Below are 13,316 nucleotides of genomic sequence, written 5' to 3' on the forward strand. Positions count from 1 at the left end.
GTTTGTTTGTTCTAAATTCTGCATTTTGTCTAGAAGGTTCTCCAATTGCTAAAGATATAGTATAGTCAGAAACAGACAAATACAACAAGCCAATAATCAACTTGGTATAAAACCACTTTGCAACCAAGTGGCTCCTTATTCGTAGCTGCATGAAAACAGGAAAAGCAGGAAGCCAGGGAGGTGGGCTTCTCAGGACCCTCTGAGGGTTTGTGGTCACATCTGAGCTTTCCCATCACTGGATTCATGGCAGTCATAAAGATACGCACCCGCAATTTAGACTGCTAGTTCTCTCTAGAGAGAAGTCTTTAAAGTTAGTTCACTCATTTTAAACTCTTTTTTTTCATTTATGGACATAATGATTTCTTTGCTTGTTCTGTGGCTCAGAATTAGAAGAATGTCTTTGTGGTTGGGTAAAGCTCCTTGGGGAGAGCCTGGAACTCTTCAGTAATAACTTGGAGACATTCATCAAACTAGACTGTGTGAGCTGGGTCCCACTCAGTCAGGTGTCTGTGTTATCCTGGAGGTTGTGACTTAGAGGGGTGGGACTGAAATTGAACCAACACTAGGCCGTGGCTTCTCCAGGAATTCTGCCCTCCAACCACCTGCAGTGGGAACTGTCAGGGCTCATTAGCTCAGTTCAGCTCAGTTCAGTTAATCAGTCGTGTCCAACTCTCTGCGACCCCATGGACTGCAGCATGCCAAGCCTCCCTGTCCATCACCAACTCTCAGAGCTGAGCTCATTAGCTCAGGCCTCAGGTAGTTGGGAGAAACAAATTCCTACCTAAGAGATGGCTTCCCAGGTGGCTCAGAAGGTAAAGAATCTGCCTGCAATGCCAGAGACCCAGGTTTGATCCCTGGGTCAGGAAGATCCCCTGGAGAAGGGAATGGTGACCCACTCCAGTATTCTTGCCTGGAGGATCCCCTGGACAGAGAGGAGCCTGATGGGCTAAGTCCATAGGGTCACAAAGAGCTAGACACGACTGAGTGACTAACTTTACCTAAGAGACACAGGGTTTGTGGAAATAGAGATTTCCTTTTATTTCTCCTCAGTAGAGACAGAAACTAACAAGTTTTGCCACACAGAAACCTTTCAGAGATTTAAAACAGTTCCCACAGCTTTTCTTCTTCAAGCTAAAGAATTTTGACTTATTTAATCTCTTCTTAGAAATCCCTAAGGCTCTACACATTAAGATAAGAATAATAAATGCCAGTTATGTGAATTGGAAATGGCAGAACATTAGGATGGGTCGTGCTAGGGAGCTAGCATTTACTGTGGGCCTACTTCTGAGGCACCCCTTCGTCCAGTTGTGGCCAAAGGGGCCAGGTCAGTCTGAATCCCTTGGGGTCCAGCCCAGGACAGACTGCAGAGCTGGAAATCAAGAAGGGTCTTAGAGCATCGCTGATCTCAGACAGAGAGGCTGGGGGACCGGCAGCTTGTTTGTGTCTCATAAACCTTTTATGTTCAATTGTCCATGCAGAAACCTGACCCCAAGCCCTGTCCCTAGGTCCCTCCAAGCTCAGCATCTGCCATCATCTCCCACAGCCCCCAAGATCTGGTTCCCTGGCTCCCTCTCCAAGCCTGATACACACTCAGCCTGTGGCTTATTCCCTTGTTTGTAACCTGGCAAACTCTCTGACCCTTCAGGTCTCGGCCTGAGTTTCGCCTCTCAGTGCTGCTGCCTTGTCATCATGTTTTTTTGCTCATGTATAACAAGTGGGAGTTGGAATTCATGCTTTCGTTAAATGAGGCTGTGAGTCCCTGGGATCTTAATGCAAACAGTACACCAAACCCGCATCAGTGCTTATCACTCCAGACCCATGTACACACAATTCTGCTGTCACCATGCTAACCTCAGGTCGACTGATTTTTAACTTATTTTGGACCACTGTTCTGAGCAAATCTCTTAACATTTCTGGGGCTCAGTCCCCCTATCTGGAAAATAAAGACCACGCTCCTGGCTTTTTGACTTTTGTTGGTGTGTTTGGAGAACTGAGAGTATAATTAAGGGCTCTAAACTTCCTGGGCCTACTGTAAACTCTGGGTCAGGAGTTAAATGCCCTGGCTTTTATTTAGTCTCAGCTCTGCTCCTCTTCTGGGGCTCAGATCTGTCATCTGCAAGAAAGGGTGTTGGAGCAGAGGCCCCCTGCAGTGTGCTCAACCCTGACTGCCACTCCCCTTGTGAATTCCCTGTGATGCCAGAAGGTCCTTGAGGTGACATGAGCTCTGGGGGAGCCTGGGGGACCCACCTGTTACTCCCCCTGCCATCAGGCCTTGAGACTTCCCAATACCTTGTGGTGGCCCCTTCCCATCTGGAGGCACCTCCTTGTTCCCCTCTGGGGAGTGGAGACAGTGAAGACCATCAGAGAGTGGTTGTCCCTCCTTCGCTTTCCGGGCTTCATGTTCTAGCCTCCCCCTGCGGCCACTCCGCACCTAGACTTTGTCCTCCTTGGGCCTCCAGTGCCACGTGTCTGTCTGCCCGGCCCTGCCCTGGTACTAGGAGGAGGTGACGCTTGGCTTCCTGGGCTGTCCTCACTCTCTCCCTCACAGGAAAGCCTGCCCTCAGGGATGGGGGACTGGGTAGGGAAGTGGAGGAGGAATCGAGACACTGAAAGGAGGGAGGAAGGAGTGGAAACCTGAAGGCCCGCCCCCACCCTGACACCTCTGTGTTCCTTGCCCCTGTGGCCAGATGCAGGGACCTCCCTCGTCCTGCCTTCGCCCGGTGCTATCTCCACTTGGAGCTGGGCCCCCGCCACCTGCACCCTGTGCCGGGGACCCTTCCCTCTCGAGAGCCCCACGGCTCCACCTTGGCCTGGGACACCTACTTGTGCTCACCATCTCTGCCTCCCTTGGTCTTCTCTCTGCCTTTGCTGAGTAGGAGGAAGAAATGAGGAGACAAGGCGACGTGTGAGAGGGTGTGAACCAGAGGCACTTGCAGACTTAGTCCCTGACCCTGCTGACTCCCATGACCCCGGGGGGCCTCCTTGTCCCAGAGACCCTGCACCCCATAGCGTCTCATGTCAGCAAGCCTGAGCCTGCTGGGCAGGGGTCCCAGGTCCCTATGCTCTGCCTTGGGGGTGGGGGGCTGTAGTCCTAATTCTGGGAGAGAAGCTCTCAGGAGTGGGCCTCCAAACCTGGAGCCTTGGTGACAGAGGAGGCTTCAGGGTGCCCGCAATCTCCCCCTGCCCCAGGTCAGGGGCCGGGGATTTCAGGATGCGGGTCGCAGGTGCCACAGGGAACACAAGATTAGAGGAGCCAGGCCATGCCCCAGGCGCGGGCCTCTGGGCTCTGTTCATCAGGCTTGATCCCCTCCAATGGAGTAAGGGGCTCCTAGGCTCTGAGGAACTCAGAGAAGAAAGGGGGGCCCAGGACATCCTGGGTCTGCAGCAATAAGCCAGCTGTGACTCCAGGGTTCAGAGCAGGGCTCCTCCTCCTCCTTAGGGAGGCTTCCAGAAAGCCCTTCTGAAATGTTCTCTCACTGCTTCCCTGATGCTGGCACATTCCCGCCCTACCCCTCCGCACACACTCCAGGCCTCTGGGCTGGCAAAGGAGCCTTCACAGGCCCACATTCTCAGTGTAGAAATGGAGAAGGGAAAAGCCCCTCTTTTTGTGAAAAATAATACTCTCCTGATTTTACTACAACCACTTTAGTGACTACAGCTAGCATTTATATTAGTAACTGTACAGCCCTGCGTGGCCTGCCCTCAATCATGCAGCCCAGAAGGGTGGGGATGAGGGGTTTGACCTCATGGTCATCCTTGTTGCTAGGGGACCTCTTCCTGAATTCCTGGACAGGCCTGACTTTCCTCCTAGAATCCACACTGTGTTTGTAGTGTTCCAGTCTAGCCAGGTAAGTTTTGTTCCTCAGTCAACACACACACACACACACACACACACACACACACACACACACACACACACACACACAAGCTCTCTCTCTCTCTCTCACATACAAGCTCTCTCTCTCTCTCACACACACACACAAGCTCTCTCTCTCTCTCTCTCTCTCTCTCTCTCTCTCACACACACACACACAAGCTCTCTCTCTCTCTCTCCCTCTGTCTCAGTTTCACTCACCTCTTCCTCAGGCTCCCGCCCCCAGCGCTGTGTGCACGGTTAGAAGCAACCATGGGGTGGGGGTAGGGAATCAATATGGCGGCCTCTGGGGTGAAGAGGACCCCCACCTCAGGTGAAGTGGCTGAGTTTGGGAGGAGCACTGCTTCACCACAGATCTCATCTTGGCCTGACCCTAGCTCCTCTGGGCTGCCTGGGAGTGGCTGCAGCTCTGGAGCTCAGCCTGGTGGAGGGAGGTGAGGAGAGGGGCCTTGGGAACTCTGCACTCTGGAGGTGAGGCTGAGTTTGCTGACCGCCCCCCCACTCCCCGCCCCGCCACATGTCTATGCACACCCTGGGACACATGCCCCGTGCTCATCTCTGTCAGAGCCCCCAGCCATGCACACATACCCACTGCCCCTTGGCCCCAGACATAGGAGGGAGGTCTCCATGGGTCTCCACTGTCGTAGAAGAATGACCCAGAAGGACAACAAGGAAAGTGACCCCCTCTCTCCCCTCCCCTAGGATGAGACCCAGCAGAGAGGAGCCCAGGGGGAACCCCTACATCTCCAGGGACACGAGGAAGGGCGGTGGGCAGGAGGAGGGCCGTAGGGCCAGGCAGGTGGACAAAATGAGGAGGAGAGAGTCTTGGAATATGCCTCTGCAGTGCAGCTTCGAGATTAAAGCTGGGTTCCCTTCTTGTGCTTTCTAACAGGGGATCCTTACCAGAACCCGGTAGTGTGTGCAGCACCTCGGTATCACCCAGAGATAGAACATACATGCAGGTAAGCGTGTGGCACTTGAGTGTGTGTGCACATGTGTGTGTTCAGGGCTGAAGTCTCCTCTCTCCTCAGACACTGGGGCAGGTGTACACTGACATACAGGGGCCCAGGACCCCGACTTTGCTTCTGAGAACAAAGTGCCCCTGGAGTTAGTAATTCATTCCATCTCTCTGCAGCACTGACGGCAAGGGAAGTGAGGGAGCCCTGCGAGTGGGTGAGAGCCCGGCCCGGGGCCCAGGCGGCGGTGAAGCAAGGGCTGTGGGCAACTTTGTTGGTGGGGCCCTTGGAGTGGGATGGGGTGACAATATCTGAGAAGAATCTTGGGCCAAAAAGTCAGATGCTGCTCAGGGTAGAACAAGTTGTGGTGGGGTGACATGGAGACTGCGGGAAGGGAGGAGGAAGGAAGGGGACACTGGCTGAGCACCGGCCACGGGCCAGCACTGTCGGCCAACAGGGACTAGACAAGCAGACAGAGGGACTCAGAGGGCATGTGACTGGCCAGGGCCTGGGATTGAGGGACCATAGGAGGAGAGGGTTAATGGGAGGCAAGGGGTGCGGGTGGCGGGAGGTTGGGAGCTGGGGGACAGAGCTGCCAGCAAACCTTCCCTGAGGTCCAATGGGAGGAACTTTCAGGAAGATCCCTAAGGCCTTGGCAGTGTAGAGTAGTGTCTGCAGAGGTCCCTTCCAGGAGGGAGGGTGAGGGGAGATGGCAGGAGCCCAGCAGGGGGGAGCCAGGCCCTTAGAGGAGACCCCCACATCATCGCCTCTGCCCTCCAAGGAATGGATATCTCTTTCCACCAGTCCTGGGTTTGAGGCTGTTTCCTGGCACTTATTCCACAGCCCCCCACCCCGGCTTCTCCAGCCAGCACCCCACCCAGCCACAACCAACAGGGAGGAGTGGATTCCCACACCAGACCCTTGTGAGTCCAGACGACCAGGCGAGACATTGCTGAGTGCCAGCAATGAGTCATTGGGAAAACAACAGAGGGGCACCCTGAGTTTGGGCTCTTTGACCTACAAGGGGATGGGCCTTCCCAGGAGGGGCTGGGGGCTGGAGGGCAGATGCAGGCGAAGGTGGACTTGGGGTCAGAGCCGAGACACATGCATCCTTTCCTTCTCCCTGCCCCTTTGTTGGCCACATTCTCTCAGGGGGCTCTCTGGCCCCGATGCCAGTGGCTTCCTCCCAGACCCCACAGCTGACAGGCCTGGCTGGCCGGCACCTATGTGAGCAGGGTGAGACACATTGAGGGTTGTGAGACCAAATTCAGGTTCTGCTCAGAACCCCACACTTCTTGACCGAGACCCCAATGGCCCCTGTAGGCAGCTACAGGAAACTACAGCAAAGGCCAGGTTCTCTATACCAGCGCTACCTTCTCCTCACCCCTCTGCCCCGCCTCGGTCTGCCGGCTACATAGCCAGACCTGGCTGGAGAACACGTGGCAGCGACACCACCCCTGAGTGTTCTCAGGGTCTGTGCTGGCAGCCCCCACGCGGCCGGAAATCCATGCTCACACTCACCCAGCGCCTCCAGTGCAGGCCTGTGGCCTCGTGAAGACCAGGAGCTCTGTCTGCAGTCGTCATCCTCTTCCCATTCCCAGTCCCCGGGGTAAACCCCTCCTCCCACTCCTGCTTCCTGCCGCTGCCCTGGGAGAGGCTGCGTGAGGGTCAGAAGAGGTGGGAAAGCCAGGCCAAGGCGTGAGGAAGGATGGGACACTCTCTCTGTCTCCGAATTCCTGGGGCCCAGGACCATCTGCAGGTCTAGAACCAAAGCCCCTCAGGCTTGCCTGCATCGTCTCACTGCTCCTTCCAGCAGCACCCTGGCCTACTCGTGGGCCATTCAACATTGCCTGAGCTGCAGCAACCCTGCTGCGCTCTTGGTTGCCCAGAACTCTGGAGGATGGCTCCCCATGTGTGCGCCCCACAGGACCCAGAGAAACTCTGCCTCCCTCTGGATGTTGGAGCTGGGGGCGGGGAGCCAGGATGCTCAACCCACTGTTGTTATTGACCCAGAAGGCTAGTGATTTTCCCAAAGTCACTCAGTTAGTGGCAGCAGGACATGACTCACTGGACTCATCTCCCCTGATTCAGAGCCAGCGTTCCTTTCCCTGAAGTTGATGGCCCTCGAGAGGCATCCAGTCTGTCCCCAGAAAGCCCTTTCTTAAAGAGTTTTCTTAAAGCCCACCAGTAGTCTCAGACAAGCTCTTTTCTCTAAGGGGACAGAAGATGCGGACCTGATGGCATCCTTAGTGTCCTTGTCCCCAGGCTCACTCCCCACTGGGTCCCTTCTCTTTTCGCCATTTCCAGCCCAATTCCTAACTCTCTGCACTGTCCAGCCAACAATCTGTTTGTTACCAGCCCTCATGTGGGGTAGCACTTGGCACCCTGGTTATAGCCTGAGTCCCCATCAATCCCTCGACTCTCCCAGCAATAGGGTGGGGGTTCCTACTGGCCTGGGCCCCCTTGTAGAGGTAGCAGTGACGAGCCCAGTGATGGGTAGCAGGCTGGTAAATGGCAGAGCTGGGACTCGGGCCTGTGTCTCCTGAGGCCAGATAGTATGTCCTCTCCATGCCACCCAGCCTGGAGTCTAAGGAGGACCGGCTACAAACTGGCCTGGGTGATACCGCCCACTACATGGCTTGCCTGGAGGCGAAGGTTCAGTGACATTTGCGGCAGGCAAGGTTCCTTTGATCTTATTGCTGTTACTCCTCACTTGGTTCCCAGGGTCTCAAGCTTATATGTGTGTGTGTCTGTCTGTCTGTCTGTCTGTCTGTGTGCAGGTGGGTGTGAGTGGTCCAAGGGCAAAAAAAGAAAATGTACTCATACAATTAAAATATAAAATTCAATTACTCTAATTTAGAATCTGTGTCTTTTTCAGGACAAGCATTGAATAAATTTCACTTGGAAAGGACAGGGTGGAAGGAAATGGGAGGGAGATGTTTCCAGTGGGAGGGGAACAACCCCTCTCTCCAAACCCATCCCCATCCTTCTGAGGCACCGCTGACTTACCTGTGTTTCACACACTATTTCCAGTGACCTGCGGAGAGTGTTTTACCAGCCTAGAGTCTGCCTCTCTGGGCCCTAAGAGTAGTACAATTGCATTTCCTTTTTTGGAAACATAGTCCATTTGGACCCAGCATCCTGTCCTCTGTGTGTGGCTGGACTTTGCAGATGTGACTCCTGGACACCGAGGGTGCCGGATAATGCCATCCTCTCAATGGAAGAGAGGCCATGTCCCGACCAGGACTTCTGGCTTCACCCCGGCAGGGAGGGACACCCGCCCTTCCCTTGTATCTTCACTGATCCAGGCTGCCTGGGGCTAGTCTGGTGCTGCTGGGTCTTGGGCCAGAGAGATCAGGGCCTCCTCCTGTCCACTTTTCCCTTTCTTTGAGGAGGCCAGAGGTCTAGCCTCTTCTACTCATGTTAGACTCCACCCTCCCAGAACGTCGCCTCCCTCAGCGTAGGGGGAGGCCTGGCCCCCGGGCCTGATTCCAGACACTCTGCTGCCTCCCCAGTGATTTCTGGAGTCGGGGGTGAGGGGAGGCTGCAGAAACCCCTTCTCTCCTCTTGTACTGACTCTCCAGCAACTCAGCTCTGTGCTCCGAGCCCAGCCAGGCCCCAGGCATACTCCCTGTTTCCTTGGGGAGAGAGGGCCCAGCCTGTTACCTCCGGAAGCTCTTCTCGCCTGGTGGCCGGGAGCTGGGGCGGGAGCCGGGTAGCAGCCCATCTGTCTCCTGGCTGTCCTTCTCTTCCTCGTGAAGGGACTCCTCCCCCAGGAAGTCCCCATCATCCCAGGAGCCCACAGTGCCGTCCGTGGCCTGATACCGGACCTCCACGCACAGGCTGGTCTGGAGGAGAGAGGGGTGCTGAGCAGCTGGGATGGCAGAACAATCATAATCCTGTGTCCTCTGCTGCTCCATGATTTTACAAGGTCTTTTCACACCCTTAACTCACTGAAGGAGGGCGAGCTGGGGACAGTCCTCCCACTACATTCCCATTTTGCAGATGAGCAAACAGAGGCTCAGAAAGACTGACATGTGCAGACTCAGTCGACAGAATGGGCTCTGGCTCCAGATCCTGTTGCACGTGGCTCTCTTAACCCTCTGGCGCCCAAGATGGGGGGTGGGGGACCCACCTGGACAGCTGGGCCTGGGCTGGGGGTGGGCTCTCTGAGCCCATTGTGCACAGAATCAAGGGCATCCTCCATTGTCCCCAGGGCATAGGTCAACCCCTTGTCCTCAGAACGACAAGGGGTGGTCTGCCTGAAGTCAGCTGATGTCCCCTCATTCCTGATGTTCGTTGGGAATCTCATGACATGAACCCTTCAGCAGAGGAGCCCAGACCCTGGGCACCCTCCAAAGGCGGGGTCTCAGCAGTTCCTCCTGCCCATCTGACACCTACCCTCCTATTCTGGAGAGGAGGTGCCATCAGGTCACCCTGGACTTTTCTCTGGGGGAGCGTGGAGCCCCAAACCTGGACACATGCGGTGCACTTGAGAATCCTGATTAGGCTTCTTGATCTGTATCCTTGGGCCACTGCCCTCCTCTCAGCTCTGGTTTCTCCCCAGTGCACAGGGAGGACTCATTCTAATCCCTTCCTCAACCCACGCGGTGCTAGGACATCTTCTAGACATGCTTGCCCTCTCTCTAAGTCAGGGTTGGCTTGCTCCGGGCTCCCACAGGCAGCCTTCACTCTGTGAGTGGGCCTCTGGATGCCAGCCTTCCATTTCCCCTGGAAAGGGAAAGGTACACACACTTTATGAATCCTCACTGTGCTAATCATCATGGTAAGATGCTTGATGTAAACTCATTTGATCTTCCCAACACTTCAACCTACCCTACCTAACACATCAGAGAGGTTAAGTTACTTGCTCAAGTCACACAGCTAGCAAGAGCTGGAGCTGGGATGTGAGCCCAACCTGGCTGACTTCAAGCCCCACATCTTTTCCATTGAACAAATGTGGTCCATTTGGTGAGACCAAATCTGTTATGGTGGGAAAATGGTGGCCTTGAAATCAGAGGTCCAGGGTCCTAGAGTTGATTTTGCTGTTGACCAGCTGTTTGACCTTGGCTAAATCGATTCTTCATCTGGGACTTCAGAGTTCCCATCCATAGAATGGGTGGCAGAGGTTCCATAGAATGGGTGGCAGAGGTAGGTGGTGGGTGAGTTATATAATTTGTTAGTCCTTTCCTCAGCTGAATTCCCACATCTGATTCTAGAAATACAAGGCTCGGGCTGTGCTATCTGTCTGTTCCTGCCCTTTCCCTAGTTCTCCCTCATGTTTTACTTCTCACATTGTATTCTCTTCCTTGGGACATCCATGTTCCTCTCCAAGTCCTCCACACCACCAGTGTCTGGAGCTTGTTTTTCACCCTCTCTCCCTTTGCTGCGGTTGCTGAGACCCCAACCCACCTGATTTCAAGAGGTCCCCCCACCCCTGCCTGTGCCTACATGTGGAGAGAACGACCTCTTTGGGGTCAAGCTGAGAAGCCCCTTGTTCTCAGCAGGGAAGTGTCTCGAGCCACCAAGGCACTGTGGGAATTTCTGCCCCACCCTTGGGGTTCAAGAGGGTTCCTTCCATTCTGGCTCCCTGTGGCTGCAGTCCTGCTTCTGAGGTTACTCTGCTGACCACTACGTAGGGTCATACGTGGGACCAGGGTTGGTGCAGCCCCATTTTGCATCTGGATAAACTGAGGTCAGGAAATAATAGCTACTGATCTTATTTTATATACTGGGTTAGTCAAAAAGTTTGTCAAAAATGTTATGGAAAAATCTGAACAAACTTTTTGACCAATCCAATATTTATTGAGCACTTAACTGTACCAAGCCCCTTCTGTGCATTTCCATTTAATCCTCAAAAGAGTCCTGTGAAGTCGATACTATAATTTTGCTCACTTTGCAGATGATATGTAACCGGCCCAAATCACATAGTTCCTGAGTGGCCTAGCAAAGGTCTATATCCAGGAGCTGTGTTCCTCACCTCAACTGCCTAGGGGTGGGCACGAATAAGCTCAAGGGGACAGATGCATCAGAGCAGAGCCTGAGGACTAGGCATCTCGAATGGTTTATTTCCTTCCTTAGTTTGGATGTGTATTAAGTCCCTACAGGCCATGCATCATTGGTGCATGTGTGTTTGGTGGAAGTCCAGGGATGGGTTGTGACAGAGTAGAAAGAGGTCCCTGCCCTCATAGAATGGCTAGTCTTAGATGCCGCAGGCATGAAGGTCATGCCCTGTAGAGGCCATCAGGGCTCAGACTGGCTTTCAGATGACAAGGACACCTCTTTAGTGATCCCTGACCTGGGTCCAGATGGAAGGCCATCTGAGGGAGAAGGGAGGGAGTCCCCTAGTTGCCATCTCTTACACTCTCACTGCAGAAAGGGCTTCAGCGTCTGCCACCCTCAAGGGCTCCCCCACGGACCTCCATGGCCTCCAACAATCTGACCTGTCTCCTCCCAACGCACCTTTCTACCCATGAGGAGACCCAGCCTAGAACACGCTATGTGCAGGCGGGGGCAGGAGTGAACAGGCCCCCAGGTGACCCAATAATGGGCATGTCCAGGGACTCTCTGGGCACCCCCACCTTGATGATCGCATTGTTGTCGTCCATCAGCGTGTCGGTCACCTCCACGTGGTTCTCCTCCACCACCTTCTGCAGCACCATGCGGAAGGTCCCGATCAGCCTGTGAACAGCAGAGGTTTCACATGGAGAGGTCAGAGAGCAAGGCTGACATTCCAAGAGGCTGTGACTGGCTGTGAAAGAGACCAGTGAGCTGGAGAAGGAGAAGGCTGGCTTGGGCTCCAGGCTGGGGTTGGAGAAGGTGGCCCAGGAGCTGGGGCTGGCCAGAGCGGCATGTCCAGGAGGGTCTGTGACCCACAACAACTCTGTCTATTTGTATGTATGAGAGCCATTTCCCTGGGAGAGCTTGAGGGCAGTGAGCACCCGGGGGGATGGTCACAGACTGGGATCGCGGTACCCTGGTGGGGCTTGTGTTCCTCAGGTTTGTGCTGCCTTGGGGTTCAGCTCAGCCCCCGCAGAGCGGCTTCCAGATGCCCAGCATGGAGGCTGTGGGGAAGGACTGGAGGCTCCACCCCCTTCCACCTCCCTAATCATGACCAAGATCTCTGCTCCTCGCCGGCACCACTGGCTCATTTGTCCTCTGTTGAATCAGTAGTGATACCCACACACACCTGCATTCTGCAAGCTCCTTGGGGCAAGGACCCATCTGACTGTGGGTTCCCCATCACCCTAGGTAACTAGAGGGATGATGCAGGGCAGTGATGTAAAGGGCACAGTTCTGGAGTCAGCGAGAGAGGATCGGAAGCCCAGCTTGGACACTTACTAGAGAGTTACATGCTACCTTGGGCTCGCTCAGTCTCAGATTTCTCCTAAAATGAGCTAATAACCTCTACTTTACTGCTTAGAGGACCAACAGAAATGCTCTGTACCAAGTTCTTATCAGCACACCTAGCGCAGAGTCAGCAGTCCAGGAAGCTGTCTGGTCATTGTCCAGGGGCTGACATTAGTCTGTGAGCCTTTCCAAGGAAGTGGCTATTTCCTATTTCAGCCTCTAGCTGATATTTCTGGCTCACAGGAAATCTCAAAATCTACTGGCTAGAATTAATGAACAACAGTGAGGGCCCCATAAATGCTGAATGAGTTGAGTTGTCCCACACTTTGCCTCACAATTTGAAGGTTATTGCTCTGGGAGAAGAGGGTACTCAGAGAGATGTTCTCACATGGTGATTCCATGTGGGGTAGATGAAAACATACACACCACTTCTGACTGAAGGGATAAAAGCTCGGGGTGGGGGGTGGGCATCCACAGGGTGTGAGACAGGACAGGCTCTTGGGGTCCTGCAGTGCTGCCCTTGGCTTATAGGGGAGGAAAGTGAGGCTGAGAAAGCAGGAAGGGATGCAGTTAATTCAATGGCCACTCGGGGTGAGATGAGGTATCAGGTGGATTCTGACTTTAATGTGTTTGATGTTTGTATCCTCCTGATGGGCTCTGGAGGGCAGACACTGTTTAAAAAAGCCTCTTGTCTGTGTGAGGGGAGGAAGTGGCAGGGGCAATCAGAATGCATGCTTTCCTCTGAAGTTCAGAGCTCCATCTGCCAGCTCGCCCCACCCTCCCTCAGGGTGAAACTGTTCACACTATTCCTCCACTCTAGAGCCCACCAAGGCTTCTAGGCTCTTCTCAGACCAGCCCCTTGGCAGCTACCTCCCCCACGGTATCCTGGCCTCTCCCCAGTTTGGGCAGTGCAGACCGAGGTGCCAGGCCAGGTTCAGGAGAACAGGCGCCACTGCCCCTGAGTCTCAACTTTAGGTGGGCTTCTGTTCTGTGTAGCCCTTCTAAGAGTAGACTCTAGGCATGAACATATATACTGGGGTTTTGTAGCCTCATCTCTTCAGGGTCTAAAACAGTGGGGTTGCAAAGAATCGGACACAACTGAGTGACTAAACTGACTGAAACTTTATCATGAACAG

At 54.3% G+C, this 13,316-nt stretch overlaps 1 protein-coding gene across 3 annotated transcripts in view; it reads right to left on the reverse strand.

The window, feature by feature from the left end:
* The window catches only part of OTOF (otoferlin), a 90,351-nt gene that overhangs the window by 44,281 nt on the left and 32,754 nt on the right, over positions 1–13,316 (reverse strand). For 2 of the 3 annotated variants that reach the window (XM_065927211.1, XM_065927209.1), the window contains exons 4-5: positions 11,412–11,511; positions 8,497–8,678 (exon numbers count right to left, since the gene is read on the reverse strand). In XM_065927211.1, coding sequence (XP_065783283.1) covers positions 8,497–8,678; positions 11,412–11,511 — 282 coding nt within the window. Of the gene's footprint in view, positions 1–2,823; positions 2,869–8,496; positions 8,679–11,411; positions 11,512–13,316 lie in introns of all 3 variants that reach the window. The other variant, XM_065927210.1, reaches the window with a different exon arrangement.

The sequence above is a fragment of the Muntiacus reevesi genome, chromosome 3 (assembly GCF_963930625.1).
Source record: "Muntiacus reevesi chromosome 3, mMunRee1.1, whole genome shotgun sequence".
NCBI lineage: Eukaryota > Metazoa > Chordata > Mammalia > Artiodactyla > Cervidae > Muntiacus > Muntiacus reevesi.